The sequence below is a fragment of the Tympanuchus pallidicinctus genome, unplaced genomic scaffold (assembly GCF_026119805.1).
Source record: "Tympanuchus pallidicinctus isolate F22 unplaced genomic scaffold, pur_lepc_1.0 scaffold36, whole genome shotgun sequence".
In the NCBI taxonomy this organism is placed as follows: domain Eukaryota; kingdom Metazoa; phylum Chordata; class Aves; order Galliformes; family Phasianidae; genus Tympanuchus; species Tympanuchus pallidicinctus.
The window spans coordinates 2,075,029-2,101,471 of NW_026294754.1; the positions used below are offsets into that span (position 1 = coordinate 2,075,029).

General features: G+C 51.9%; 1 protein-coding gene and 1 long non-coding RNA gene across 10 annotated transcripts in view; both read right to left on the minus strand.

The window, feature by feature from the left end:
• Positions 1–1,445: 1,445 nt before the first annotated feature.
• Positions 1,446–26,443, minus strand: part of SLCO2B1 (solute carrier organic anion transporter family member 2B1) — a 44,193-nt gene continuing 19,195 nt past the window's right edge. For all 5 annotated transcript variants that reach the window (XM_052699300.1, XM_052699301.1, XM_052699302.1 and 2 more), the window contains 11 exons: positions 25,711–25,938; positions 24,602–24,700; positions 23,096–23,226; positions 16,772–16,880; positions 12,439–12,603; positions 10,279–10,471; positions 9,405–9,558; positions 5,159–5,328; positions 4,077–4,141; positions 3,303–3,423; positions 1,446–1,963 (listed from right to left, as the gene is read on the minus strand). In XM_052699300.1, the coding sequence (XP_052555260.1) occupies positions 1,789–1,963; positions 3,303–3,423; positions 4,077–4,141; positions 5,159–5,328; positions 9,405–9,558; positions 10,279–10,471; positions 12,439–12,603; positions 16,772–16,880; positions 23,096–23,226; positions 24,602–24,700; positions 25,711–25,938 (1,610 nt within the window). In that variant the 3' untranslated portion in view covers positions 1,446–1,788. The remainder of the gene's footprint in view (positions 1,964–3,302; positions 3,424–4,076; positions 4,142–5,158; positions 5,329–9,404; positions 9,559–10,278; positions 10,472–12,438; positions 12,604–16,771; positions 16,881–23,095; positions 23,227–24,601; positions 24,701–25,710; positions 25,939–26,443) is intronic.
• LOC128088668 (uncharacterized) lies at positions 10,478–12,432 on the minus strand. 5 transcript variants are annotated; one of them, XR_008210320.1, is made up of 3 exons: positions 11,293–12,432; positions 10,984–11,129; positions 10,478–10,659 (listed from the first exon to the last, which is right to left on the minus strand). It is a non-coding gene; the product is annotated as an uncharacterized LOC128088668 (long non-coding RNA). The 5 variants fall into 5 exon arrangements; XR_008210322.1 differs by having other exon boundaries at positions 10,480–10,659; positions 11,375–12,432; XR_008210319.1 differs by having other exon boundaries at positions 10,480–10,822.

Here is a 26,443-nt window from a genome sequence, read left to right on the forward strand (position 1 = left end):
CTTTGGTCCCATCCGGTGCCATTGGTCCCCTGATCAATGGGGGATGGGGGAAGCTGCCCCCCAGCTGACCCTGTTTCCTGCTGGGTGTAGGATCAAACCTTTCCAAACTGCTTTTCCTTTATCTCCCTTTGCAACTCAGCCCCTCTCTACACATTCCATTAAGAGCACAGGTGAGATAAAAAAATTAAAAAAATAAAATAAAAAAAAGGTTTTATTTATACTTATAGAATCTCCACCCCCGATTAATGGAAATTATTGCAGAAAACCAGGAGTAATGATGGGTCAACAATTGACTGCAAAGCCAAGATGTGCTGTTTGCAATTGCCTTGGATGATTACATACACCCTCCTCTGACGGGTGGTTGAGAAAGAAACAAAGATTTGGGTTGTTCCAGGTTGTGTGTTGCCTGAGACGAGTCTCTATGCGATGAAAACATCCATAGAGTGATCTGGTTCAGAGGTCAGAGGGACGGGAGGTGCCACCCGAGTCCCAGGTGGTTCTCCCAACCCATGCTGGGCTATTCCTGGCAAAGCACATTGCAACCACCAGCTGCACGAAACAAGGGTGTTGTTATGGGTTGGAAAGTACCCTGGAGTGGCTTGAGGTTGTGTGCAGGGCAGGAAACCTAGCCTAAGCCTCCCCTCTAGCACAGCTAACATCCGCTCCTTCTCCTTTTCTCCACTGCGTATTTATTTTTTCTCTTCTGCGTTCTTTGGCTGAGCTGCAGAGGTTTTGAGGCTGAGCTTTGAAGTTATGGTTTCACTACTGAATTTCATGCTGGAGCCAAAAATTACAAGTTACTCCATGGTCTGAAGCAGCAGCTCAATTTGCACTTGGGTGGGAAGGAGACCTGAGATGGAAAGAATGCAGTAAATTGAGGCCGTTGGTGCCAAAATAATGCCAGACTCGACCTTCACCCCATAACTATGGCTGTGCTTGATAGCAGCCCCTTTGAGTCTGCCTGCCTCTGTGCTCAAATGCATTAGCCACAAGCTCTGCCCAAGCTGCAGAAGGTCTGAGCTCCCTTTGCAGTTTTGCAACCCTGGGAAAGGTTTCTGCCTTTTCCCAGCTGGAAAATGGAGTAAGCCTTAATGCTGACGTGTCTCAGTGAGGTCTCATGTCAAGTGGTTGGGTTGGACTGGGTGATCTTTATGGTCTTTTCCAAACCTGAGCAATTCCATGATTGTAAGTAAGGACAAAAATAATTATGGCTACTTCTGCAAAATGTGGCCATGCTGCTGAAGTGCTGCAAGCCTGCAGCTTGGTTTTCTCTCCTGGGATGGACAGAGGTTCTTTTTGGAGCCCACCCTTAGTGCCCTCCCTCCAAGCACCCCAATCCCTGCCCCTCTTACACCATGAGAGCAAAGGGAACAAGAGCAGTTGGCAACTGAGAGGCAAGGAGAGGCTGTCACTCATGAGGATATATGGGTCCAGTACAAAACCACTTCTTAAAAACCATTTATTACAAAACATTTTAAAAAAAAAAACACCCGTCAGGTATATGGCTGGTGGTCAGTGCTGGCATCGTGGAGGCTGTCAGCAGGAACAAATGCTTTGGAGGATAGAAATGAGGAGGACTGCAGTGTCCAAGGGTAATGTTTGTGCACCATTCAGGTGGAGACAGGTGTAGGACGATGCATGGGAAGGCTCCTGAGGCAGTGCAGGAGGAATTGGGAAACAGCCCCATCGTCCGTGGCTCCAAGCATCCATCCTTCACAGTTCGACTCAGGGTGATTCGCGTGGCTTCACCTCCCTGGATGTGGAACTGCAATTCACATTTTTTTGGCATCAGACTTTGGATTCCGGACTCTTTCTGGAGTTCTCTGCCAACTTCTTCTTCTCTGGGTCTGTTGTGGTCTCTGCTACATTGCTAGCATCCTTCTCCTGCCGTCTGAGGATCACATACACCATCACAAAGCACAGGGAAGCACCCACCTCAAAGAAAAACTGGAGGCCGAGATACCTGTGGTGTGGGAACACAATAAATGAGGGGAGGGAATGGGAGAGGAGAGGAGAGGAGAGGAGAGGAGAGGAGAGGAGAGGAGAGGAGAGGAGAGGAGAGGAGAGGAGAGGAGAGGAGAGGAGGGGAGAGGAGAGGAGGGGAGAGGAGGGGAGAGGAGGGGAGGGAAGGGGAGGGGAAGGGAGGGGAGGGGAGGGGAGGGGAGGGGAGGGGAGGGGAGGGGAGGGGAGGGGAGGGGAGGGGAGGGGAGGGGAGGGGAGGGGAGGGGAGGGGAGGGGAGAGGAGGGGAGAGGAGGGGAGAGGAGGGGAGAGGAGAGGAGGGGAGAGGAGAGGAGAGGAGAGGAGAGGAGAGGAGAGGAGAGGAGAGGAGAGGAGAGGAGAGGAGAGGAGAGGAGAGGAGAGGAGAGGAGAGGAGAGGAGAGGAGAGGAGAGGAGAGGAGAGGAGAGGAGAGGAGAGGAGGGAGGGGAGGGGAGGGGAGGGGAGGGGAGAGGAGGGGAGGGAGGAGGAGAGGAGAGGAGAGGAGAGGAGAGGAGAGGAGAGGAGAGGAGAGGAGAGGAGAGGAGAGGAGAGGAGAGGAGAGGAGAGGAGAGGAGAGGAGAGGAGAGGAGAGGAGAGGAGAGGAGAGGAGAGGAGAGGAGAGGAGAGGAGAGGAGAGGAGAGGAGAGGAGAGGAGAGGAGAGGAGAGGAGAGGAGAGGAGAGGAGGGGAGAGGGGAGAGGAGAGGAGGGAGAGGAGGGGAGAGGAGGGGAGGGAAGGGGAGGGGAAGGGAGGGGAGGGGAGGGGGAGGGGAGGGGAGGGGAGGGGAGGGGAGGGGAGGGGAGGGGAGGGGAGGGGAGGGGAGGGGAGGGGAGGGGAGGGGAGGGGAGGGGGAGGGGAGGGGAGGGGAGAGGAGGGGAGAGGAGGGGAGAGGAGGGGAGAGGAGAGGAGGGGAGAGGAGAGGAGAGGAGAGGAGAGGAGAGGAGAGGAGAGGAGAGGAGAGGAGAGGAGAGGAGAGGAGAGGAGAGGAGAGGAGAGGAGAGGAGAGGAGAGGAGAGGAGAGGAGAGGAGGGAGGGGAGAGGGAGGGGAGGGGAGAGGAGAGGAGAGGAGGGGAGAGGAGAGGAGAGGAGAGGAGAGGAGAGGAGAGGAGAGGAGAGGAGAGGAGAGGAGAGGAGAGGAGAGGAGAGGAGAGGAGAGGAGAGGAGAGGAGAGGAGAAGATGAGTTCAGATGGAATGGTCCAACTGAGCATCAATTCCAACTGTTGGTCACTGCAGGGCTGGCCAACAGAGCATATTATTAAGAGCATTCCCATGGTGGACATGGCCAAGTTCCCCCCCATCCCCTATCCTTACCACCATCCCTACCTCTGCCTGAAGAGGTTGTTGTCGTAGTATCTGCAGGATGCTTTCCTGTCACACTTATTCTCCCAGAGGATGCAGGTGGTGTCGATGGCACTGCCGTACAGAACAGGTCCTGGCATCCAGGCTGCATGCAGAGGGGTATCATTATGTCATGGGAGCACCTCTGGGACACACCGAGCCCTGGGTGCTCTCTACTGTGCTAAGAGGATGGAAAGCAGCTGGGTCTGATTTTCCTCCCTGTGGCCCATGAAGGATTGGTCTGTGGGGCTCACCCAAGGCTGGGTTTGCATCCCCCAGAGATGCAAGAAGATCCCTCTTTCTCATTGCTCTCTGACAAGGGGCCATTGCTCATCCCAGCAGTGTTGCTCACTCCTTCCTGAACTGCTCAGCAACGCTTCTTCCCATGGCTGAATCCCTTTGTGTGCCCGTGCTCATGGCCACCAGGTGAAAATCAATTCTCACCGTGAGAAAAATAACTGCTGGGACCAGGGCATGAGATGCACAGCCACTCTGATACCCCGGAGACAAACACAGCCAACAGCTGTCCTCCTGGATCCCATTCCCTCTTTCGTTTAATCATGCAGTTGCACCCTATGGGGATGACACTTCACCTCCCACCACTCACAGCCTACAAAGCAGCTCCTTCACCTCCCTTTAGAATGGAGTGAAACTGAACAAAGAGAATTTCCACAGCTCTGGGGCTGCTCAGGAATCCGTGCACATTCCTACCAGCTGATACAGTTTTCCAGGACAGCATCTCACCAAATTTCAACTTACCTAAAACTCTCAGCAGCATGAACTGTATCCCAACTGCAAACGATTTGTCTTCAGGTTGGATGCTCCTGCAACACGAGATGGAAAGTGTGACCTCCTGCAGTTGTGCAAGGATGGGTTTTTCCCTCCCCAGCATCACAAAATCTTGCAGTGCCCACACCCAAAAACTTGTCCTTCCACCGAACCACCAAGGACCCACACAGTTCCCCTGTAGGTCAGCAGAAAGGATGCTGTTTCATTCACTGGGGCTCTGAGCTCACCACAGCTTTTTCGTGTCCAGGAAACAGAGTTGGTATGAGTAGAACACCAACAGAAGCCAAGATAGCTCTGCCAAACACAAGGAGCACAAAGGCTGCTTTCTGCAGCTGAAGAAGTTATTTCACCACTGGGGAAGTGGCTCTCTTTGCAATGTGCTGTGCCAGGGTGTATTTTGGTGGCACCCCAGATTTCTGAAATAAACCTTGTGGTTATGGCCGGGGTCACAGCTGGGAGGACCTGGGGGCAGCACACCTTCTCCTCTCTGTTTGGAACAGGCTGGGCTCACTCCTGTCCTGAGCAGTGATTTAATATTGCCTGGGGGGGTCGAGGTAAAAATAAGTTTTAACCACAGCTCATCCATAAAAAGCAGCTGTTCTGAGCATATTAACCACGGAAATGGGCTGGAAGGTATCCGTTATAGATGATATCCAATTAAACCTCCTAGCTTAATAGGGGGCTGCATTAAAAAGCGATAAATCAATGGTGTAGCTCGTCACTGAGATATGAGTGGTGGGTGAGGAGAAGGAGCAAGAAGGCTGGTGGGCCAGAGAGGGAAGATCTGAGCATAGGAAAGGGGTGCTGGGGGCAAACATGGGGATGCTGAGAGATGTGGCACTGAAGGACGTGCTGAGCGGGCACGGTGGGATGGATTGGGGTTGGACTTGGGGATCTGAGAGGTCTTTTCCAACCTGAATGGTTCTATGGTTCTGTGAGCCAACCCCTCAGCTTTCCTCCCCGCTTCAAGAACCCTTTGCTTTTCCAAATGCAGCTTCATGCAGCTTAGAGGAGTTCTTGCAGCCAAACCAGGACCCCCCTGCCCTGCTCACCGGAGGATGAGCATGAAGGACGGCGTGTGGGATGTGCTGGCAAGGATCCCTGCCAGGCAGGAGAGCACCACAAAGGGCAGGAGCAGGTGGGAGCAGCTGGTGCCACAGGTTCCGGGCTTGGCGGAGCCCACGAGCCCATTTTCTGAGATGCAGATGCAGTTGGTGTAGTTCTGTAAAAAGGAGAGAGAAGCTGCTGGGTTGAGGAAAGCAGTGGGGATGCCAGGGATAGCTGCCAGCTGATGTGGCAGGGGAGGGTGTTTGGATTTTGACTGTAAATAATTAGCAGTAATTAGCACTCAACACTTGAGGGAGCAGGAGGAAAAAATAAAGAAGTACAATGAATTCAACAGAGGGGAGCAGGAGTGTGTGAGGATACGCGCTCTTCATTCCCACATCAGCTCTCATCCCCATCTTCACCTGTCCATCCCCATCTTCAGCTCTCCATCTCCACACCAGCTCTCCATCTCCACACCAGCTCTCCATCCCCACATCAGCTCTCCATCTCCACACCAGCTCTCCATCTCCACACCAGCTCTCCATCTCCACACCAGCTCTCCATCCCCACATCAGCTCTCCATCCCCACATCAGCTCTCCATCTCCACATCAGCTCTCCATCCCCACACCAGCTCTCCATCTCCACACCAGCTCTCCATCTCCACACCAGCTCTCCATCTCCACACCAGCTCTCCATCCCCACACCAGCTCTCCATCTCCACACCAGCTCTCCATCTCCACACCAGCTCTCCATCTCCACACCAGCTCTCCATCCCCACATCAGCTCTCCATCTCCACACCAGCTCTCCATCTCCACACCAGCTCTCCATCTCCACACCAGCTCTCCATCTCCACACCAGCTCTCCATCTCCACACCAGCTCTCCATCTCCACACCAGCTCTCCATCTCCACACCAGCTCTCCATCTCCACACCAGCTCTCCATCCCCACATCAGCTCTCCATCTCCACACCAGCTCTCCATCTCCACACCAGCTCTCCATCCCACACCAGCTCTCCATCTCCACACCAGCTCTCCATCCCCACACCAGCTCTCCATCCCCACATCAGCTCTCCATCTCCACACCAGCTCTCCATCTCCACACCAGCTCTCCATCTCCACACCAGCTCTCCATCTCCACACCAGCTCTCCATCCCCACATCAGCTCTCCATCTCCACACCAGCTCTCCATCTCCACACCAGCTCTCCATCCCCACACCAGCTCTCCATCTCCACACCAGCTCTCCATCCCCACACCAGCTCTCCATCCCCACACCAGCTCTCCATCCCCATCTTCAGCTCTCCATCTCCACACCAGCTCTCCATCCCCACACCAGCTCTCCATATTCCCATCCGCTCTCCATCCCCACATCCAGCTTCCAGCACACAGCCAACTGCTGGAAGAAGGTTCCCATCTCACTGGGCCCCATGAGCATCACTGGGATGTCACATTCACAAGCATATACAGCTGATGGGGAAGAACCACAGCAGTACCTCTGGTCCTTATCTGTGCTTCCAGAAGCACTCGTTTGTGCTCCCAACCCAGACACTTCCTTGTCTTGTTCACATGGGCTCCAGCAATTGCCCCCCTGTCCCCTGTTTCATGCCTGCTGTGCACCAAAGATGCTTTTGCACAGATTTTGGATGTCATCATTGTTAGAATGTTGTCATTTGTCAGCTGAACGCCTTGGCATCGTGCATAAATCTGAATTCTTGGCGTGGAAATGTCTCACAGCTGATAAAACATTCAGACCCGATGCGAGTTTGCTGGCTTGTGCTGTGCATTTTGGCGCTAACCTCCAGGGGGAGGGGGAGGAGATTGGGGATGAAAGGGTTCACATCCCCTCCTCCCACCCCCAGGAAAGGGGCCTTAATAGCTCAGATTAACGCTGATCTTCTTCAGCCATCTGAAATGAACCGGACCAAAGCAGGCTCCTTCTGCACTCAACAAAGGAGATCACAGAATCACACAGAATCACAGAATCACCTGGGTTGGAAGGGACCTCAAGGATCATGTAGTTCCAACCCCCCTGCCTAGCAGGGCCACCAAACATCCACATTCAGATCAGGTTGCCCAGGACCCCGTCCAACCTGGCCTTGAACACGTCCAAGGACGGGGCATCCACAACCTCCCTGGGCAGCCTGTTCCAGGGCCTAACCACTCTCCTTGTGAAGAACTTCCCCCTAACATCCAACCTAAATCTTTCCTCCTTCAACTTTGATCCATGTGAGTCTCCAAAGGACAGCTCAGCCCCTCCATAGATAAATGCCTGTGATAGTTGAGATTCATTTGGGTCAAGGCTGATTAAAAAAAAAAAAAGTGCAGTCGGATACATTAAAGCTCTCATGAGCTATATACCACTTCTTCCAGAGTCACAACATTCAGGGCACTTGCGTAAAGCCAAGAGGAAATGGAGGGTTGGAGATGCCTGTGGCGGTGCCCCGGAGCCACGATGCGCCCCTCTCATCCAAAACCTCAGAGGACAACACAGCAGTGTGACCCCATCTGCCAAACACTCCGAGCAGTGGGGGCAAGCCACAAAGCTGCGGGTGGGCCGTCCCTGTGAGACACACTGTCTGTGATGTGGTGCCACGGGGACTGCAGTGCAGAGCTGCTCTGTCTGCTGTGAGAACCACCAGAGAAATGGGATGAGGAGGAAATCCACGAGCATCCCCACAGCAGGATGCGATGTGGGGGCAGGAAGGGGCTGTCAGAGTGGTATCTCAGCCGTGCCCAACAGAAGCATCTGGCAACTAGTTTCTTGAGAGGCTCCCATCAGTGGTGCACGTTTCTCTCTTAGTTCACCCTTATCAGACCCTCCAGTCCCCCAAATTTTGGGGTGCCCATTGACCAGCTCGGATACAGTGCAGCTGAGAGCAGTGGAACATTCCCACTGTCACGCATGGCCGTGCACCACGACCCAATGCCATGGAGACAGCCATAGCCCCGGGTCTCAAGCATTAATGATCTGGACGATGGGGCAGAGCCAGACCTCAGCGAGCCAGCAGATCACACACAGCTGGTTGAAGAGGTGGGCGCCCCAGAGGATGAGGAATGGGCTGCAGGAGCCCCTGGAGTCCAGCCAGGAGGTGTTCAGGGTGCACTGATGGTTAGAATAAAAGATTTGGCAAAGGATGCTAGCATGAGAGGAAGGAGTACTGCTGGCTTTGATAAGGAGTGTTGGCATGGCACTGTAAAGGGAGTCCCTATTTTACTGTAGCGTGTAGCTATATATAATAATATATAGACAATACACGGATAATAACATGTTTAGTGACTACAGGGCCAGGTGATGCTCAGGAACAGAGCATGCCGAAGGGCTGGAGGTGTCTCTGAGGAGGAAAAAAGTAGCTGACAAGGATCTGCTGCACAAAAGGCAGGCACAGGCGTGCAGAAGAACACATCTGGGACCAAGCTCTGGCAGGAAATGTAATTGTTATTAAAATGGAGTGCTGTTAATTAACCAAGTGCTGCTAAAAAAGTCCCCAGCCAGTTGCACGCTGCAAATACATCCTGCGCCAAGAACACGAAGGAAAACCACTTACCCTCTGTGGACTGCTAACTTTTTCCAGAGAGGTCTTTGAACTGGCAAATATTTCCTGGTTATTTATTCACTGGAGGAGTCCAGTGGAGGTGGGCTGGTTCACCCCATGGTGAAAGCATCCCTTAAGTACGAGAGGTGTCACACAGGGGGGTGACAAAGATGTTTATTTAGCCCTGCCCTCACTGCATGTCCTCCTATGCCACCACAGGGAACGCAGCTAAGAGAGGTGACCTCACTGGCTTGGGGTGAAGGGAAAATAGAAGGGTTTTGTGTCGTCCATGGAAGCTCCTGATGGTGAGGGAGATGTTGTAGGTGGTGTCTGTGCTGTGGAAGCAGTGGTCTCTGGGGTGGAGCAGTGGATAGGTGAGGACATATCCTAAAAGGATGGGTATCAAGGTGTCCACTGAAGCTCCTGATGGTGAGGGAGATGTTGTAGGTGGTGTCTGTGCTGTGGAAGCAGTGGTCTCTGGGGTGGAGCAGCGGATAGATGAGGACATATCCTAAAAGGATGGGTATCAAAAAGGATTCTGCCTGCTGCCTCGGCCAAGAACCTGTACCAGCATGGGTTGTGTTGGCCACTCTATGACCGCGTGCCATGCACGGGGCCAATGAACACTGGAGAACCTGTTGACCCAACCTGAGCACTGCGTTGGCCATCTCTCATGAGCTGTCCCAAACCAGGATGTGGTTGTGGTGGGAATGACTCACCAGGACCGAGTTGTTGGCGATGCTGACGGTACTGCAGCCTGCGTAACAGGGAGAGATGTACTCGATGCCATCGGAGCCGCAGATGGGGTTGTAGGCTTTCCTGGGGCAGTTACATTGGATGCTGCACTCTGAGGCGTAGTGTCCAAATTCAGAGCTACAACAGAAAGGAAATACTGATGGATGGCATTGAGCATAATTAATACGCATCTTATACAGAAAATATAATATATATGATATTTATATATTTAATATATATAGATATACCTGTTTATATAGGCTTAGGAATGAAACACTAGTTGCTTAATGCTGAGCCTCTCCCATGAGGAAGATCCCATAGAAATTCCATGATAAGCCCCTGGAGCCTGGGAGTAGCATTCACCCATGGGCCAGCATGTTGCCCAATTCTTTCATTTTGTGTTCCCAAGCCCTAAATGTGGGGTCTCAGACCTTTGTGACCCACAGAAACCACTTTGGGGCCCGCGGTGACCACAAGAATGTGAATGGGTCAGCATGCAGAATTTGGGGTGGAGGATCTGGGGAAGACTACGTGGGCAAGGAGTCACAGTGCTCCCAGGTCTGATCTCTGGCCGTGTTATTAGCCCAGTGAGCAAAGCCCTGTGCTTTCCAAGATGAAATTTTAATCTTGTGCTCTTTGTGCCAAAAAAGAAAACAACAACGCGTTCTCTCAAGTTTCACAACCAGTCAATGAAGCTGGCGTGAGTAAGGACGCTGTAGACTCAGAGTTTATTCACAAAAGCATGAATCCCTTGCCTTGTTTTAAGGAAATAAACACAATTTTGAGTGTTCTGCTCAAGTCCCAGCCCAGCCCCAAAGCGTGACCCCAGTGAGCCCCCCAACCCGCTCAGCTGCACACCTCTCTCTGTAGGTGATGCCGGCAACCTTCTGTGTGGGGCAGCCAAGGAAGACGAGGGGGAAGGCAAGGATCAGGCAGAGCAGCATGCCGAGGACACACATGGCACTGCACTGCTTCAGGGACATCTGGAACCTCTTCAGGATGGCACCGCCGACCACGATGCCAACCATCGCCCCCGGGATGTTCACAGAACCTGGGGAAAGGCAGATCCCACAGCTTGGTGTCTGACCTCCAAACCAGGGGGTTTCGTGGTCATGGTGGGGATGGGTTGAAGTCGGACTTGGAGACCTTGGAGGTCTTTTCCAACCTTCACGATTCTATAAGTGGTCATGGTGGGAATGGGTTGGGGTTGGACTTGGAGACCTTGGGGTCTTTTCCAACCTTCATGATTCCATGATTACACAAGTGGTCATGGTGGGAAGGGGTTGGGTTGGTCTTGGAGACCTTGGGGTCTTTTCCAACCCTCATGATTCCATGATTCTATAAGTGGTCATGGTGGGGATGGTTGGGGTTGGACTTGGAGACCTTGGAGGTCTTTTCCAACCTTCATGATTCCATGATTCTATAAGTGGTCATGGTGGGGATGGTTGGGGTTGGACTTGGAGACCTTGGGTCTTTTCCAACCCTCATGATTCCATGATTCTATAAGTGGTCATGGTGGGGATGGTTGGGGTTGGACTTGGAGACCTTGGAGTCTTTTCCAACCCTCATGATTCCATGATTCTATAAGTGGTTGTGGTTGGGATGGTTGGGGTTGGACTTGGAGACCTTGGAGGTCTTTTCCAACCCTCATGATTCCATGATTCTATAAGTGGTCATGGTGGGGATGGGTTGGGGTTGGACTTGGAGACCTTGGGGTCTTTTCCAACCCTCATGATTCCATGATTCTATAAGTGGTCATGGTGGGAATGGGTTGGGGTTGGACTTGGAGACCTTGGGGTCTTTTCCAACCCTCATGATTCCATGATTCTATAAGTGGTCATGGTGGGGATGGTTGGGGTTGGACTTGGAGACCTTGGAGGTCTTTTCCAACCCTCATGATTCCATGATTCTATAAGTGGTCATGGTGGGGATGGTTGGGGTTGGACTTGGAGACCTTGGAGGTCTTTTCCAACCTTTACAATTCTGTCATTCCAGGATTCCAGGATAGCTATTTTCTGCACAGTGAACCACTGATGTAACAGTGTGCCCGTTTCTGCCATCATCATTACAAAACTGTAAAGGTTTCCATGACAGACTTGGGGTTTTGAAAATCCCAGCATATAAAGGGATACTGAAGAAGTGCAGTGTGTTTAATTCATCAAAGGATCAACAAGGAAGTTACCTTCAGCCCATAAATACCCTATAAATACCCAAGGAAGGAAAGGATTTCCGGCTGCATGAGAGCTTTCAGTTATAACAGAAAAAGGAGAAGCAAGATTTAGCAGCCAGGAGTGAAAGGTGGATAAATCCATATGAGAAATACGCCACACATCTTTAATGCCAAGAGTAAATCAAGGCTGGGCACGACCCAGTAGGGCACATCAGTGGAGACCACCATCATTTCAGCACTTAACCTTCCTCTTTTCTGCTTACTTTCTTCCAATTTATTTTTCAAAGATCCTCACTCTGAGGATGCTGCTTAGAATTACATTTCAAAAGATCCCCGTCTGTTATCTAGATCCCTGGGTGCTCTGGCTGATTTCAAGCCTTTTTCCTCATATCTTGGTTACCATGACACAGGTCCCAGCTTGAGACTGGACGTTCTGGGTATTAAAAGTAAAAGCAGTTTTGTCTCGTGAGAACATATCCTGCTTGCAATATCTTTGTTTCCTTCATAACAATACCAACAGCAAGAAATTAGCCCAATTTTTATGAGCAATTAGTCTAACTACAGTAAGATTAAGAGAAGATGAAGACTCCGGCTGGGCTGCTCTCTTGCTGCAAAGTGTCTTTACAATGCACATGAGTATTTTTGCCATTTTTCATTTTATTTCATGCATGCTTGTTGAGAGAGCTTTCACTAATGGTCTGTGTAAAGCAATCCCTACCAGAGAAACGGGCACAAATCAACCCAGATGGTTCCTTGCTCTGTTCTTGCCATGAGTTGTTCTCCTCTCCTTGGTTTTCAAGAAGGAGCTCAGAACCTGGCAAGTCCCCACGCACGACAGCAACACTTACCAATGATCATGTTGGCAAAGGAGGCTGTGAGGGAGAACTGTCTCTCCAGAAACTTCCCCATGAAGGTGGCTAAGCCAGCAACCATGGCCGAGAGGTTGACCTGAGCCAACACCACCAGCAAGAAAACGGGGTGGCGAAGGTTCCTCAGCAGGACCACAGGAAAATCTGGAAGGAGAAAGGGCAGCCTGCTGCGTACAGAGGGGAACAGCAAAATACCACCCATAGAAAATGGCATAGCTTTGAAATTTCCCCAGAGTTTTGGGCAGGATTTTGGCAATCCTGCCTGCAGCAGTGGTGTTGGAACTCTTTGAGGTCCCTTCCAACCCAAGCCGTCGTGTGATCCCATGGAAAACCTTGTGCAGGATTAACAATTCGGGATTGGAGAGGTCTACCAAAGATCTCCCTTATATAAAGGCAGAACGAGTGCTTTCAGGGTTTATCATTTCACTTATATTATGTGGTGGATTGGACGCGAAGAAGCCGGGTGGAAGCATCAGTGGTTGCATACATGTCCCAAGGAAACAGCCTCGGTTCCTTTCCCCGAAACTTTCTGCCATGGCATGAAAAACATCTGGGAGGTCACTAAGTGTTAATTTGTTTGTTTGCTGTGGTTGAAGCTGCAGTGTCCTTTCTGTTTCGGTAGTAAAGACGCTTCTCTATTATTGTTATTACTTTCAATGGTTAGGATGCAAGAAACAATGCCAGCAGATTCCCCAGAGGCCAAACTCTTGGTACTTGAGCAAAGACTTGCTGAAGGGACACTGACACCCACCAGCTGCAGACCTCCAGCCCGGAGCTGCTTCTCCCCCATGCTGAGCCCTCGTTCTGCTCATGCCTTTGCTTTGCAGCACGTAAGCAGAGGGCATACATAAAAGGCAACTTCCAGACAAACAGCAGATGAGCTTCCCAGATGAGGGCTCTGAAAGCCAATATGTTGGAGCAGAGATAAGGAATTAACAGGGAGGATTAATGCGAGGGCCTTGCTGTAAATTAATGGTGTTAATTCCCAGCAGCTCACAAACATGAGGACAATCTCTCTATCTGCTCCAGCAGGGAGAACCATCTGCCAGGAGCTGCCCCAAGCTGTGCATTCACTTCTATTGTTTTCGTCCTAAAAAGTCACATGAAGAGCAAAGACCTCTCCATGGCTGCCAGAGGGTGACCAAATGCAAAGGGAAAGCTCGCCTTCATGGGAGCATTCCCTCTGAGATCAACATTCTGCTCCCAGGGTTGTGCAAACAGCTGGAGATGTTGGGCCAAAGGAGGGCTCCAGAGAGAGTCCAAAGAGCCCAAGGTCCACGAGACAAGGGCATGGGCATGTGGGGATGAGTCAACAATGGGATTTTGTGATCTTGGAGGTCTTTTCCAACCCTCACGATTCTATGAGAGGGCAACGGTGGGGATGGGTTGGGGTTGGACTGGATGAGTTTGAAGATCTCTTCCAGCCTTTGTGATTCTGTGAGATGGGTTGGTAGTTGGATAGCCTTATAGGTCCAGGTAGCCTGGTACTAAAAGCATGTGGAATAAAGTCCTAAAAAACCCTTAAAAAAAACCCACAAAACTTGAAACCATCTTTAGGCATCACCGAGAAACCAACAGGTCACGAGCCCCAGATTTTAATTGCTTTGAAGATCACCTTTCATGGATTAATTCCCAAATTGTGCAGCAGCGGCTGAGCGTCCTCCCAGGTGCTTTCAGCAGAAGGCTGGAAATTAGCAATGGAAATTAGCGATGGAAATGACTTCTAGCTCACTGATCTCATTGCTGCGAGCAGATCCAAAGGCTGCGAATGGAGCACAGCAAAAGGAGCAGGGAGCAGCCCAAAGTCACCCAGCACATCTGTGCAGGAGCCAGGATTGCTCCCCACAGCGCTCTGACTTTCCTCATTTTGAATAGCTCTGGTTATTGGAGCCTGCTTGTTTCTCAGGAGTTGACCTCACTGTTTGGAAAGGTCCCCAGTGCTTTGCCCCACACACAACCCCATCCTGTTATCGAGCCTGCGGATGGGAAAGCTCTTCCTGTCCTTGAAGTGCAGCCCGCGGGGCTCTGCAAGCTGCTCCTCAAGCCTCAATCCAAACAGACCCAAAGCCCAGAGACCTGCCAGAGAAAATGAGAATGCAGAGAACCTCATCCATGGGCCCGAGCTTGTCCTCACTTTGAAGCTTTCATAGGGAAGTCCTGGGATGGAGGCAGAAGCAGTCTGCTGTCATCTCAGTTTGATGCGATTCCTGACGGGATCCTGATGCTTTCCTTCATCCCACCCCGAACAGGAAACCCGTAGCCGTCAGCGTGGCCACGTGCAGGAACACAACCTGCAGAAATGCACAGGGCTTCCTGTCCCTGTACCCCCCTGGCACCCCTTGGGATGCTGGTGGAACACCGAGAGGACGAGGCCCAACCCACATCTTCTTGCCAATGGCCATCTCCATCCAGCAGCATGCAGATGAGTCAGCTTCTAACTAATTAACTTCTAACTTCTTTCTGCTTCATCTAATCTGCCCCTGTTACGTCATCAAACACCACCTACCATCCGTATTCTGGATATGGCGAGGGTTTTGTGGGTGCAAGGATGGCACTGTAGGCTGGCACTGGACATCACTGCAGCCCCATTTCTGTAAGCAGGAGGTATATATTGAGCTGCTGGGGCTGAGATCAGAGAATCACAGCATCACCAAGCTTGGAAAAGGCCTCTAAGATCACCAAGTCCAACCTCCAGATGTCTGAGTGAGGTCCAGCCCTGAGCTTTGCCGCTGCTGGTTTTACAAAACCTTGGTCACCTCTGCAAGATTGCTTTCCTGGCCAAAATTACAGATTCTCAGGGCTCAGACTTGGGGATAAACTCTTGGCAATAATGGATTTATTATCACAGCCCTGATGCAAACCCCACACAGATGCCAGGCACTTCCTCCTCTCTCCACTCAGGTACAGGGAGCTCATTTTTACTCATTTTTGGGGGGCAGAGAGCAGAGCATCAGCGTGAAAAATCCCAACTGAACGCCATAAATCTGCTCCCACACGACAGCTCCCAGCAGCGGTGTGCTGGGTGAATGTTTTGCTAAATGATGGTGCAGCAAAGTCAGTGGGGGAACAGCCCCCAGGTTGGCTCTTATAGCTCAGCATTGGGCTGCAAGTGAGTGGAGCAAAGAGCAGAATGAAAACCTGCCCACGCTGGCTGTGCCTGCCCTGTGCTGACCTTCGTAAAACAAGAGAGCTTGCAATAAATGAAAGGGATAATACTTGGGAAATAGATGTGGATGGACTGCAGAGGGTCACTTTTCTTAAGTAATTGCCCAAGAACCAAATATTTATGTCAAACAAACCTGACCCGTAGCCTCAATAGACCCAAGCCCAGCTGATTCCCTTCAGTTCTAAGTGCATCTCTAAGCCCCCCGACTTCCAAACAAGCTCACTGCCCTGGATTAATTCCAGCCTGCACAGACATGCAGCTGGTTTTAAACGCTCAGACCCTGGCTGCAGCCATCCCCTGCAGGACAAGCAGGACAGCGTGGCTGTCACGTTGTCACCAGGCTTGACAGACAGGAGCTGAGGAGGTTTTGGGGGCAGGACTGTGATCACTTGGAAGCTGAGCAGTAGCAGATGGTGGTACTCAAGCAGCAAACCCTGCTCTAACTGGGCACCCCTCTCCCTTCTCGTGGCTCTGCTGTGGGTTTGCCCCCTCTTCCTTGCTAGATTTGGTTCTGGTGCAGGGTTTGGTTTCCATTTGGCTTCCACTTCCACTGACCAGATGAGCCATGAAGCCAGGCAGTGCTGAGTGCTCCCACTCCCAGACAACGAGATGGGGCTGAGCCCCTCTCATACGATGCTTGAATCAGCACAGGCTGGGCTGTGGGTTGTGTGCAGACAAGGAGGAAATCTGTGAATTGCATTTGAGCCAGCAGGATGCCTACCTGCATCCTGAGGGCTGAGCACAGGGAGGAATATCCCTCTTTCCTATTAGCACTGACAGGATGGATGAACGGGACACTGCCCATTGCCAGGATGGGTGGACGAGCAAGCAGGGAAGACACAGAATCACAAAACAATTTAGGTTGGAAAAGACCTCCCAGGTCACCCAGTCCAACCATCAGTCTGGCCTACTGATTGCCATCACCAAACCACGTCCCTTAGTGCCACGTCCGTGTGTCTTTTTGATACCTCCAGGGATGGGGACAGCACTGCTGCACTGGACACCTGTTCCAGTGCTTGAAGCCATGATGGACCAGCAAGAGGATGAAGTCCAATGCATGTTTTCTTTCCCATGCACTCAACTCCCTCACTCAGACCGCAGATAGAAACAAACTCCCTGCCAAGCAGGAGGTTGCCACAGACTTACATTTGATGAACTGGAGCAGGGAGAGGTTTTGCACGTGCTCGGACCTCGACCTGAGCTGGCGGAGCACATCCTTGCTCTTCTTGCTGCTGATCTCCTTCCCACTTGTCACCTGTGGACAGGTAAGAGTTGATCACTACCAACATTCCCACCCAGCTCACCCCTCCCACAGCTGTGCTGAAGGAAGAAGGGGAAATCTCCCTTTGGAATCACAGCCTGGGGAAAGCAGAGGGCAGCCCACCCTCCACAGATGGAGCTTGTGATGCTCTGTGTCCTGCCAGCAAATCCTGTCATCAGGATGAGAGCATGCAGAAGTCTGCATGACAAGGCTCAGAGCCTTTTTTTCCCCTTTTCCCCACAGGACTGAATTGTATTTCATAAATATCTATGGGCACACAAACCCAAGAAACGATGTACACGTGGGCAAGGTGTACCTAAATGAGGCAAAGGGAGCTCTCATTTGGGACGCAGGATGTGGATTTCTCCAGTTTTGGATGGAGGATGAGCATTTCTCCTCAGTGGAGATGGAGATGGAGACTCAGAGGCAACGACAGGGATGTGCCAAAGGCTCTGGGTTGTGCTGTGCAGCTGCAGACCCCTCACCTCTCTCAGCCTCTTTCCACTGTTCTGGATTATGAGAACCCCAGCTGAATTCTAGCAACTCTGCTCTCTTCTGGTGCCTTTATAGGTTTTGCCCCTAAGAACAACAGCGTGGAAGGGATATCCTTTCCCTCCGTGGAAGGGACCTCCATTCTGGGGATCAATGCAGCTGCAGGGCAGATGTGTCCGGGTCTCGGTGCTTACAGCCCTAATTTAGTGTCATTTGGTGGTTGGAGCTTTGTAAGGATGAGATCCACACCCTGCCTGTCCTGCTGCCACCTCTCCAAAGGAGAGAGAAAGAGAGGTGGGACGTGGGGCCCTTGGATCACTCCAGCTCCATCCCGACCCCCTTAGGAGCCATCCAAGAGCAGCACCCTACGTCCCTGCACATCATCCTGCACCAGCAAGAGGGAGGCCAAGGGAGAGGGGAGTTTTTTGGATGCACTCATTCTGCAGGTTTTTACTGGTGGGACAATGGCATGAAGTAGGTGAGAAGTGCTACTACAGAAGCATTACACGGCGAAGAAGCTCAGGGGGAGTGTGGTTTGATGGAAAACCTCAGCTTATTTTCAGCCAGCGGCCCTGGGAGCCACGTCTGACATCCCACATCAGCTAATGTGAGTCAGACAAATGAGTTCATCTGATGGAAATTAGATGTTCTACATTCCCTACAAGAGCTGGATGGTTTGTTGGCTGAAATGAGCTCTTTTTCTCTGAAAGCAAGACATTAAACACTGGAAAGGTCACGATGTCCCGTGCTGAGAATGCCACTCTCTTCTGAAGTCTCTGCACAGCAGCAGTGGGATCTGTGCAGCTCCTTCTCCATGTGCCATCGGTAGAGCACAGAGATTGATATAATCACTTTAAATGCACAGATACAAATCCAGTTCCTCCCGCTTTTCCATCAGGACCAGACAGGCAGGAGCAAAAACCACAAGCATTTGTCAAAAACGAATTCAAGCTGTTGCTCCCTGCAGCTTTCCCAGCTGACAGCTGCTGTTGTTTCAGAGTGGGAACAGCATGCAGGGCTGCACACCCAGAGCCAAATCCACATCCCCAGTCCTCGACATCCCCCCAGCCTCTGTATAAACATGACAGATCTGTGTGCATCTCCATACAAGGAGCAAAGCCCTGGAGGAGAACGCAGGATGCACTGGCTCAGATTCACCATATATTCCTGCAGGAGGAAATGCATTCCTGAGGGGTGAAGCAGGAAAACTGGGAAAGCAAGCAGAGAGGGAGCGGGTCCTGCCTGCCGTGGGGATTTCAGTGTTGCATCACGCATTGGCATGCTGACATCACTGGGTAAAACAACGCAGGTTGGTGGCTCGGCGCTTCCCAGCCGTCTGCTGAGGTGTCTTGCCAAAGGAAAACAACCAAAAGTAGGAAATGTCGTGCAGAATGGCCCCGTGCTCTGGTTTTTTTTTTTAGGGTTGTTCCTTAAAGGGCTCGATGGACCGGGCTGCTGTTGCATCCTTTGCTTTTTGCAATGGGGTTTTGTCTAACGCTGTCAGGCTTCTTGGGATGGTGAAGGAGGCAGCTGGCTTTTGAGGGGTCTTGGTTGGGTTTCCCAAGGAAGCACCAGCAAAGCCATTGGCTCATACACTCACCGAGGCTGGAAAAGACCTCCAAGGTCCCCAACCCACCCCACCATCCCACATACCTCAGTGCCACATCCCACTGCTCTGAAACATCCCCAAGGATGGTGACCCCCCCATCTCTCTGGTCAGCTGTGCCAGTGCCTGATCACTCCTTCGGAGAAGAAAATGGAGCATTCTTGTCCCATTTCCATGCACAGACACGAGTAAATCAGACACAGCGGAGCAGGGCTGGGAGCCAGGGGAAGAGCAGGACCTGCTTTGCAGACGGAGGTGGCTACTGCAGCCTGGTTTCATGCGGATACACCATGGGAAGAAGGGGATAAATGACCCACTTTGTGACATACAGATTTTCTGTGTTTAATTTGTGGTTTCCAGCAGATTTCCCCTCTGGCTGAGCTGAACCTGCCGCTCCAGGCACAGTGCAAAGCAAAGTCAGCGAACCTATTTAGGTGTTGCACAAACAAAACGTGAAACCTCATCGCCTGGAAAAGCACCCACCTCCCTCCTGACAGGGTCGTGTTCCTCACAAACGCTCCTCTGTGTCTCTTCCAGCAGACGTGGGTTCCCCCAGGGTCCCATTTCCTTGAGTGCTGAAATAGTCATCCTGCAGCCTCGCTCAGGTGGAGCCAGGTGATTATTTTTAACTCTTCCTGTATTTGACATTCCACTGGGAAAATCCAACCACTGAGATCAACACTTTCCTGTAACGCAGCCGCTTCTGCACCACTGCACTCTGCCACCTGCCCTCCGAGTGCTCCCCAAATGTCCTCTATTTCCAGGCTGGTGCTTGGAGGTTTTAATGGAGAAGGGGGCTCTGGGGAGAAAGAATCTCAACAAATGCTTGGATTCCCCTGCCCAGCTCTTTAACCTTTGGCCACCAGCTGACAACACAAAAGGAGCGGATCATTGAAAGTTCCCTGTGGGTTCTTTTCCTTTCTCCGTGCCCTGGAAGCAAACTGTGTCACTGCTGGATCAACGTGGGAGGATTCGGATAAATGTGGACTATTTGTCCCAAGAGAGAAATGGGAGAAGTTATTTTTCACTTCCTCTCCATTGCACGAAGTCCCTGGGACAGAAAAAGGCAAGTCACTGCCATCCCACAGCATGGGACCTGGGAAGTTCCCTGCTGATCTGTCTGCAGGATGTTGTCCTTGGTTTGCCAATTCCTGCCCCATAGTGTGAGGCGCTGCTGAGATCGTAGAATCATAAAATTGCTCAGGTGGAAAAGACCTGCAAGACCATCAAGTCCAACCTCGACCTAACCATACGACCCTAACCCTGGCAACCCAATGCTGAATCACCCAGCCATGAGATGGATGGTTTTAAGCATGGAAGAAGGGAGGTGACATCCCAAACCTCTGCTCTGCCCACATAGGTCTCCTACCTTGGTGTTTCCCTTTGCCTTCAGGCATCTCCTCAAACAATTCAGGGGTGAATTACAAGCGAGAGCTGAAGGGATGGGCAACAGGGGATTCATCTCACCCAGGGACAAAGCAGAAATCCCAGCAGATGCTCTTTGGGCGCCAACACAGAGCCATTGCACTGCTGCATATCCTGAGAGCTCCTACACTGCCCACCCATCCAGCCCTGCCATGAAATGCCCCCCAAAATCCACTGCAAAGGCACGAATCCCCTGGCCAACCCTGTTCTCTCCCTGCTATCTTTGGTGGCATGGTTCCTTTCATGTTCGTGCTTCCTTACAGCCCTGATGTTTCACTTCTCCAAGCTGATCCAACACACGCGGGGCATCAGGATGAAGAAGGACCCAGCACAAAAGAAGCTTTGTCTCAGTCATCTCTTCCGGTGTGCTCCACATGGATGGGCTACGCTGGGCTTGGGGCTGACAAAGGGTGGATCACAGCATCCTGTTCTCCCTCTTCAACAACGCCAGAGTTTAAATAAGCAATGGAAATCCAGTATGTCAGAAGGAGAACAGCAAATGCTCCAGGTCCATCTCCACGTGGTGCAGCCACGGAAGGAGTAAGAATGAACTGAAGATGGTTTTTCCAGGAGAGGTGGGGAAGCGCCGGCCCTGCTGCAGTGAGCTGCGTTGGGGGAACCAGCAGAAGTCAGGATGGTTGGAAAAGAGGGCTCCTCGGGTTGGAGAGGTCCTCGGCACAGTGCTGAACAAGGTTAGTGCTTCCTCTTTTGTTTCAGGTGCTGAGAGGGCACCTTTTCCCCTTTCAGACCCGGGATGGATGGTACAGCACTGACCCAACTGCCTACAGGGGAACTGGAAGATGCTCAAGGTCTGGGACAAAACCATGAGAAATGCAAGCAGCATTAAACTGGAATGACTGGAATAAAACTGGTCTTGACTGGAGGCAGTTTGTCCACTAAAGGCCTTTTCTTCTTATCTTCAACTTGAGACGATGACAACTTTATGGCTTCGCTGTGGTTGTCCCTCCAGCAGTGTTATTCAGGATGCTAGAAATGCACTGATGGGTTTCAAAGCAGGGGAACCAAAAAAAGCACTGATGGAGAGATTGATTCATGAGAAAAAAAAAGATCAAAGGAGCGAACTCTCATTAGTGTTAACACAAAGTGCAAATGTCCTTCCAGGAACTTCAAAGGAAAGAAGCCGTGAAGATGAAACGTGGCTGTAGAATGAAAATCCTCCATCTCTCTTGGCCAACGAGCCAGAGATGTCTGTGGGATGATGTCCACTGGGGAGGGTGTGCTGTGGTCTGGAGGGATGACCATGAGCTCAGGTGAGGTGCACAGAGTGAGCTGGGAGAAAGAAAATGAAGTCGTGAGGACTCCCCTTTGCCTCACAGGGCCGCAGCGTTTCTGGGAACCCAACAGGGGTAGAACACGACATCCCCCTCAAAAAAGCCCAGCTGGTCCAACTGGTGACACTTTACAAGCAGGAGGAGCCCAAATCCCTTGAAGAATCACTTGCTGATGTGGTATTTCCAGAGAAACAAAGAGCTGTTCTGCACCAGGAGGTGCACGTGCTTGTTTAGACAAGTGTTAGCATTTTGAGATGAAATCTGTGTGAGAGGCAGCCAGGCAGGCTGCAGCATGACCATGACATTGAAAAGAATGCAATTTCACCAACCAAGCACCTCCATGGGACTCCGACTGCGAAAAGAATCCCCAGCCTTCCCGTGTCACACCTCCTTTATAAGAACAACATGCTTTGAGTCGTTCTCTGCCATGCTCTGTTTGCCAGAAAGCCAGAACCACAGCACAGCACTTGGGAAGCCCAGCAGCTGTTTTGTGTGCTGGCACAAGTATGAATTTGCTCAGCAAGGATCCTGAGAGGTTGAGACCCCACTGGAAGCACTGAGGTGTGAGCAAAGCTGGGTGCTGCAACCCCGTGTGCAAGTGAGTGCTGAAAAAATGGGGTTTAGCAGTGGAAATGAGACAAACTACCCACCAGCCTCAGTATTTCAAACACAGCCAGGGCACTTCTCAAGAAAGCTGGGGATGCATTGTTCCATTGTCTGTATTTCCTATGAAACAGGATTGACTTCCTCATCAGATACATAGGAAACGGGCCAGCAGCGTCACAGCTGCCAGCAGCTCCCGAGATGGACAAGGCAGAAGGAGAAGGACCATTCCTTCCCCTGGGATGTGGGGAGTGCAGCTGGGCCAGGAGGGCGAGAAAGCAGGACCTCCATCACGTAGGGCTTTCCTGGTTCTATATTCTCCTGCACAGAAGCGCTGCTTTGGTGTCCCCCCATGAAGTCATCGCATCCGTTGAGCTGCTTGCACGTGGCTGGGTTTCACTCAACTGGGCTGTGCTTAGCATAGAGCCTAAGTGAGAACAACTGATGCTGGATGTGAGGCCAAACCACAGCTCACATGGAATCACAGAGTCATTAAGGTTGGAAAAGACCACTAAGGCCATCGAATCCAACCATCAACACATCCCCCACCACGTCCACTCACAGAACCACGGGATCGTTAAGGTTGGAAGAGACCTCCAAATCCATCGAGTCCAACCCCAACCCACCCCCACCGTCTCCACTCACAGAATCGTGAAGGTTGGGAAAGACCTCCAAGACCATTAAAAGTCCAATCGTTGACCCACCCCCACCTTGCCCGTACACCACGTCCTTCCTTGAGGAAGGATGTCTGTGTGCAATGCCACAGGGACCAACCCCAGCCCCTCTCCTACCTCTTTTGGCATTTCCCGTGGGAAGAAGAAATAAGGCACTGCAGACACGGCCACGAGGCTGGCTGCCACCAGGAAGCCGAGCCACCAAGCACCAACCCACCGTGGGTCTTTGTTGGTCAGCAGGACCTCATCTGCAGCACAAACAGATGGAATGGTGTTTAGTCTGAGTCCAACAGTGCAACGAAGGCGTGATGCTGAGTGGCCCCAGGCACCCAAGACAACGGTGTGCTCCATGGAGGAGGTTCCCACCCTGAGGACCATCAGTTCTGAGGTCCAAGCCTGAAGGTGTACTAAGTAAGGGTGTAGCTGATAATAAATTAGAAGTCGTTGACTCCCTCCTGGGTAGAGAGGCCTCTCAGAGAGATCTCAGTAAATTGGAGAGCTGGGGAAGGTGTCAGGAAGGGTCGGGCTGAGTGTTAGGGAAAGGTTCTGCTGCATTGGGCAGTGGGCATGGGGCTGAGCTGCCGGAGCTCAGGGAGCTCTGGGACACAGCTCTCAGCCATAAGGTTGGGTGGTGAGGTGCAGGATCAGGAGCTGAGCTCACTGGTCTTTGTGGATCCTCTCCAACTCGGGATATTCCACGGTTCTGTAGAAGCACGGAATCACCAAGTTTGGAAAAGACCTCCAAGGTCACCTAGCCCACCTACCACTGACATTTCACAGAATCACAGAATCACCCGGGTTGGAAGGGACCTCAAGGATCACGTAGTTCCAACCCCCCTGCCCAGCAGGGCCACCAAACATCCACATTCAGATCAGGTTGCCCAGGACCCCGTCCAACCTGGCCTTGAACACGGCCAAGGACGGGGCATCCACAACCTCCCTGGGCAGCCCGTTCCAGGGCCTGACCGCTCTCCTTGTGAAGAACTTCCCCCTAACATCCAACCTAAATCTTTCCTCCCTCAACTTGGATCCATTTCCCCTCGTCCTGCTGTTGTCAGCCCTTCTGAAGAGTTTACTCCCCTCCTGGCTGTAGGTTCCCTTCAGGTATTGATAGGCTGCACTGAGGTCACCCTGCAGCTTCTCTTCTCCAGGCTGAACAAGCCCAACTCCCTCAGCCTGTCCTCATAGGGGAGGTGCTGCAGCCCCCTGCTCATCTCATTCGCCCTCCTCTGGACCCTTTCCAAGATCTCTCTGTCTTTCTTGTACTGAGGGCTCCACACCTGGACACAGGACTCCAGGTGGGGCCTCACAAGAGCCGAGTAGAGAGGGACGATCACCTCCCTGTCCCTGCTGACCACCCCTCTCCTGATGGAGCCCAGGATCCCATTTCCCTACTGAACCGCGTCCCACGGTACAACATCCAACCTGGATCGTGCCGTGCTACCAATCACAGAACAGTTTGGGTTGGAGGGGACACTTAAGGGTCACCCAGTTCCAACTCTGTGCTGTGGGTTGGACTGTCACCCACCCAAACATTCTGCCCAGGGTCCCATCTCAGCTCGCTCCTCAGCAACGCAGCACGATGGGGACGGATGGCCGAGCAGAGCTGCTGCCCTCACCCACCTCCAGCCACTTTGTCGATGTCGACGTAGAAACGCAGCATGCCAGAGCCCAGCATGAAGCCCACCCCAGGCCCAACCACGGTCAAGGAGAACAGGATGCCTGCAGGGAAGAGAGCAGAGAGGGGCTCACCCCCGTGCAAAGGGGCCGTGGGGGCTGCAGGTGGCTCCCACCACACCTGCCCCCACTGTGGGCTGTTTCCCAGCAGCTTTCTCACCTCTCTCCTATTGACATCTATCCTATCTATGGGGATAACAACCCCGTGCTTTCCAGGCTCCTTGTGCAGGAAAGGTTTTGCAAAACTCAGACGTTTCCTTGCTACCTTTCTCCAGCCTTCTCAGCAAGTTGAAATTCCCCCAGGGAGCCAGATGTGCCCTTTGACATCATAAATCTAGATAAAACTAAGTTGTTCAAGGGATTTTTGATGTCATCATGCCATGTGTGTTAATTTCCATTGCCAGTTTACTGCCCGCCCTTTGCAGGGTGAAGGTGATAACAGTTATCAGCAAACCCTTCAATTTGAATTGCCGATGAAAACTATAAACATGCTAAACATCCCGCTCCCATTCTTTTAAATGAGCTCCAAAGGTCTGGAGCAAAATTTAGAACCACGGAATGGTTTGAGTTGGAAGGGAACCTTAAAGGCCATCTGGTCCCGCTCCCCACAGCGCACAGGGACACCCACAGCTCCAGCACTGCTCAGATCCCCATCCAGCCTGACCTTGGCTGTCTCCAGAAATGGCTTATCCATTTCATAGGGCGCTTCCAGACAGCAGTGACCTGTTTTTGAGCCATCCTTGCAGGCCCATCCAGCTCAAAATACAGATAATAGATGCCGAAGGGCTTGGAGGACCTGCGTGGACCATCTCATCCATCCCACCACCGTGAGACATCTCTCTCATGCATCTGCCCCCACTTGTTGCACCGAAGGATGCTTGCCCACCCTCTAGATGGTTGTTCCTGCTGTTTCAGCCTCTTATCATTTTCCCCACACCTAAAAGCAATCCCAATTGCTCCCCTAAGTCACATTTTCCAGCACACCTGGTCCGTCTGTTCCTGCTACAGAGGGTTAATTCTGTTTTCCCCTCTTTCCACCACCGCCCCAGCCTTACCCAAGTAGAGGGGGGAGTTCCTCTCGCTGGCAAAGTCGTCGATGTAGGAGATCCCGAAGGGTTGGATGGGGACACCGCCGATGCCCAGCAGCACCTGAGCGATGAACATGACGAGGAGAACCTCGTGGTTCTCCCTGGCGGTGTGGGGGGCACAGATAGAGTCACTGAGGTTCCCCGAGGAGCCCATGCCTTCGGGTTGGCACAGGTCGGTGGTGTTGCTGAACACACCTGTGGGGAAAAGAAAGGGTCTGAGGGTTGGTCAGGAGAAAAGAAGAGAGTGATTTGGGTTGGAAGGGACCTTAACGATCATCTACTTCCAATCTCCCTGCAGCGAGCAGGAAAAACAGGAATATAATCATATCATAGAATGATAGAATGGCTTGGGTTGCAAAGGAGCAACAGGGCTCATCCAGCTCCAACCCTTGCTGTGTGCAGGTCAGCAACCAGCAGCCCAGGCTGCCCAGAGCCACATCCAGCCTGGCCTTGAATGCCTGCAGGGATGGGGCATCCACAGCCTCCTTGAGCAACCTGAATAAGACCGTATGGGAGGTGTTCATAACAGGATGTTCATTACACCCTAAATCACCTGCAAATCCAAGTGCTCAACACAGAGCCACCTGCACCACCCACTCCAGAATGAGTGGTTAATTGTTATCCAACCACCATTTACACCCGATCCCTGCGTGCAGCTGTGAATTATTCACCTATTCCATCTTCCTTTAGTGCCCATAGC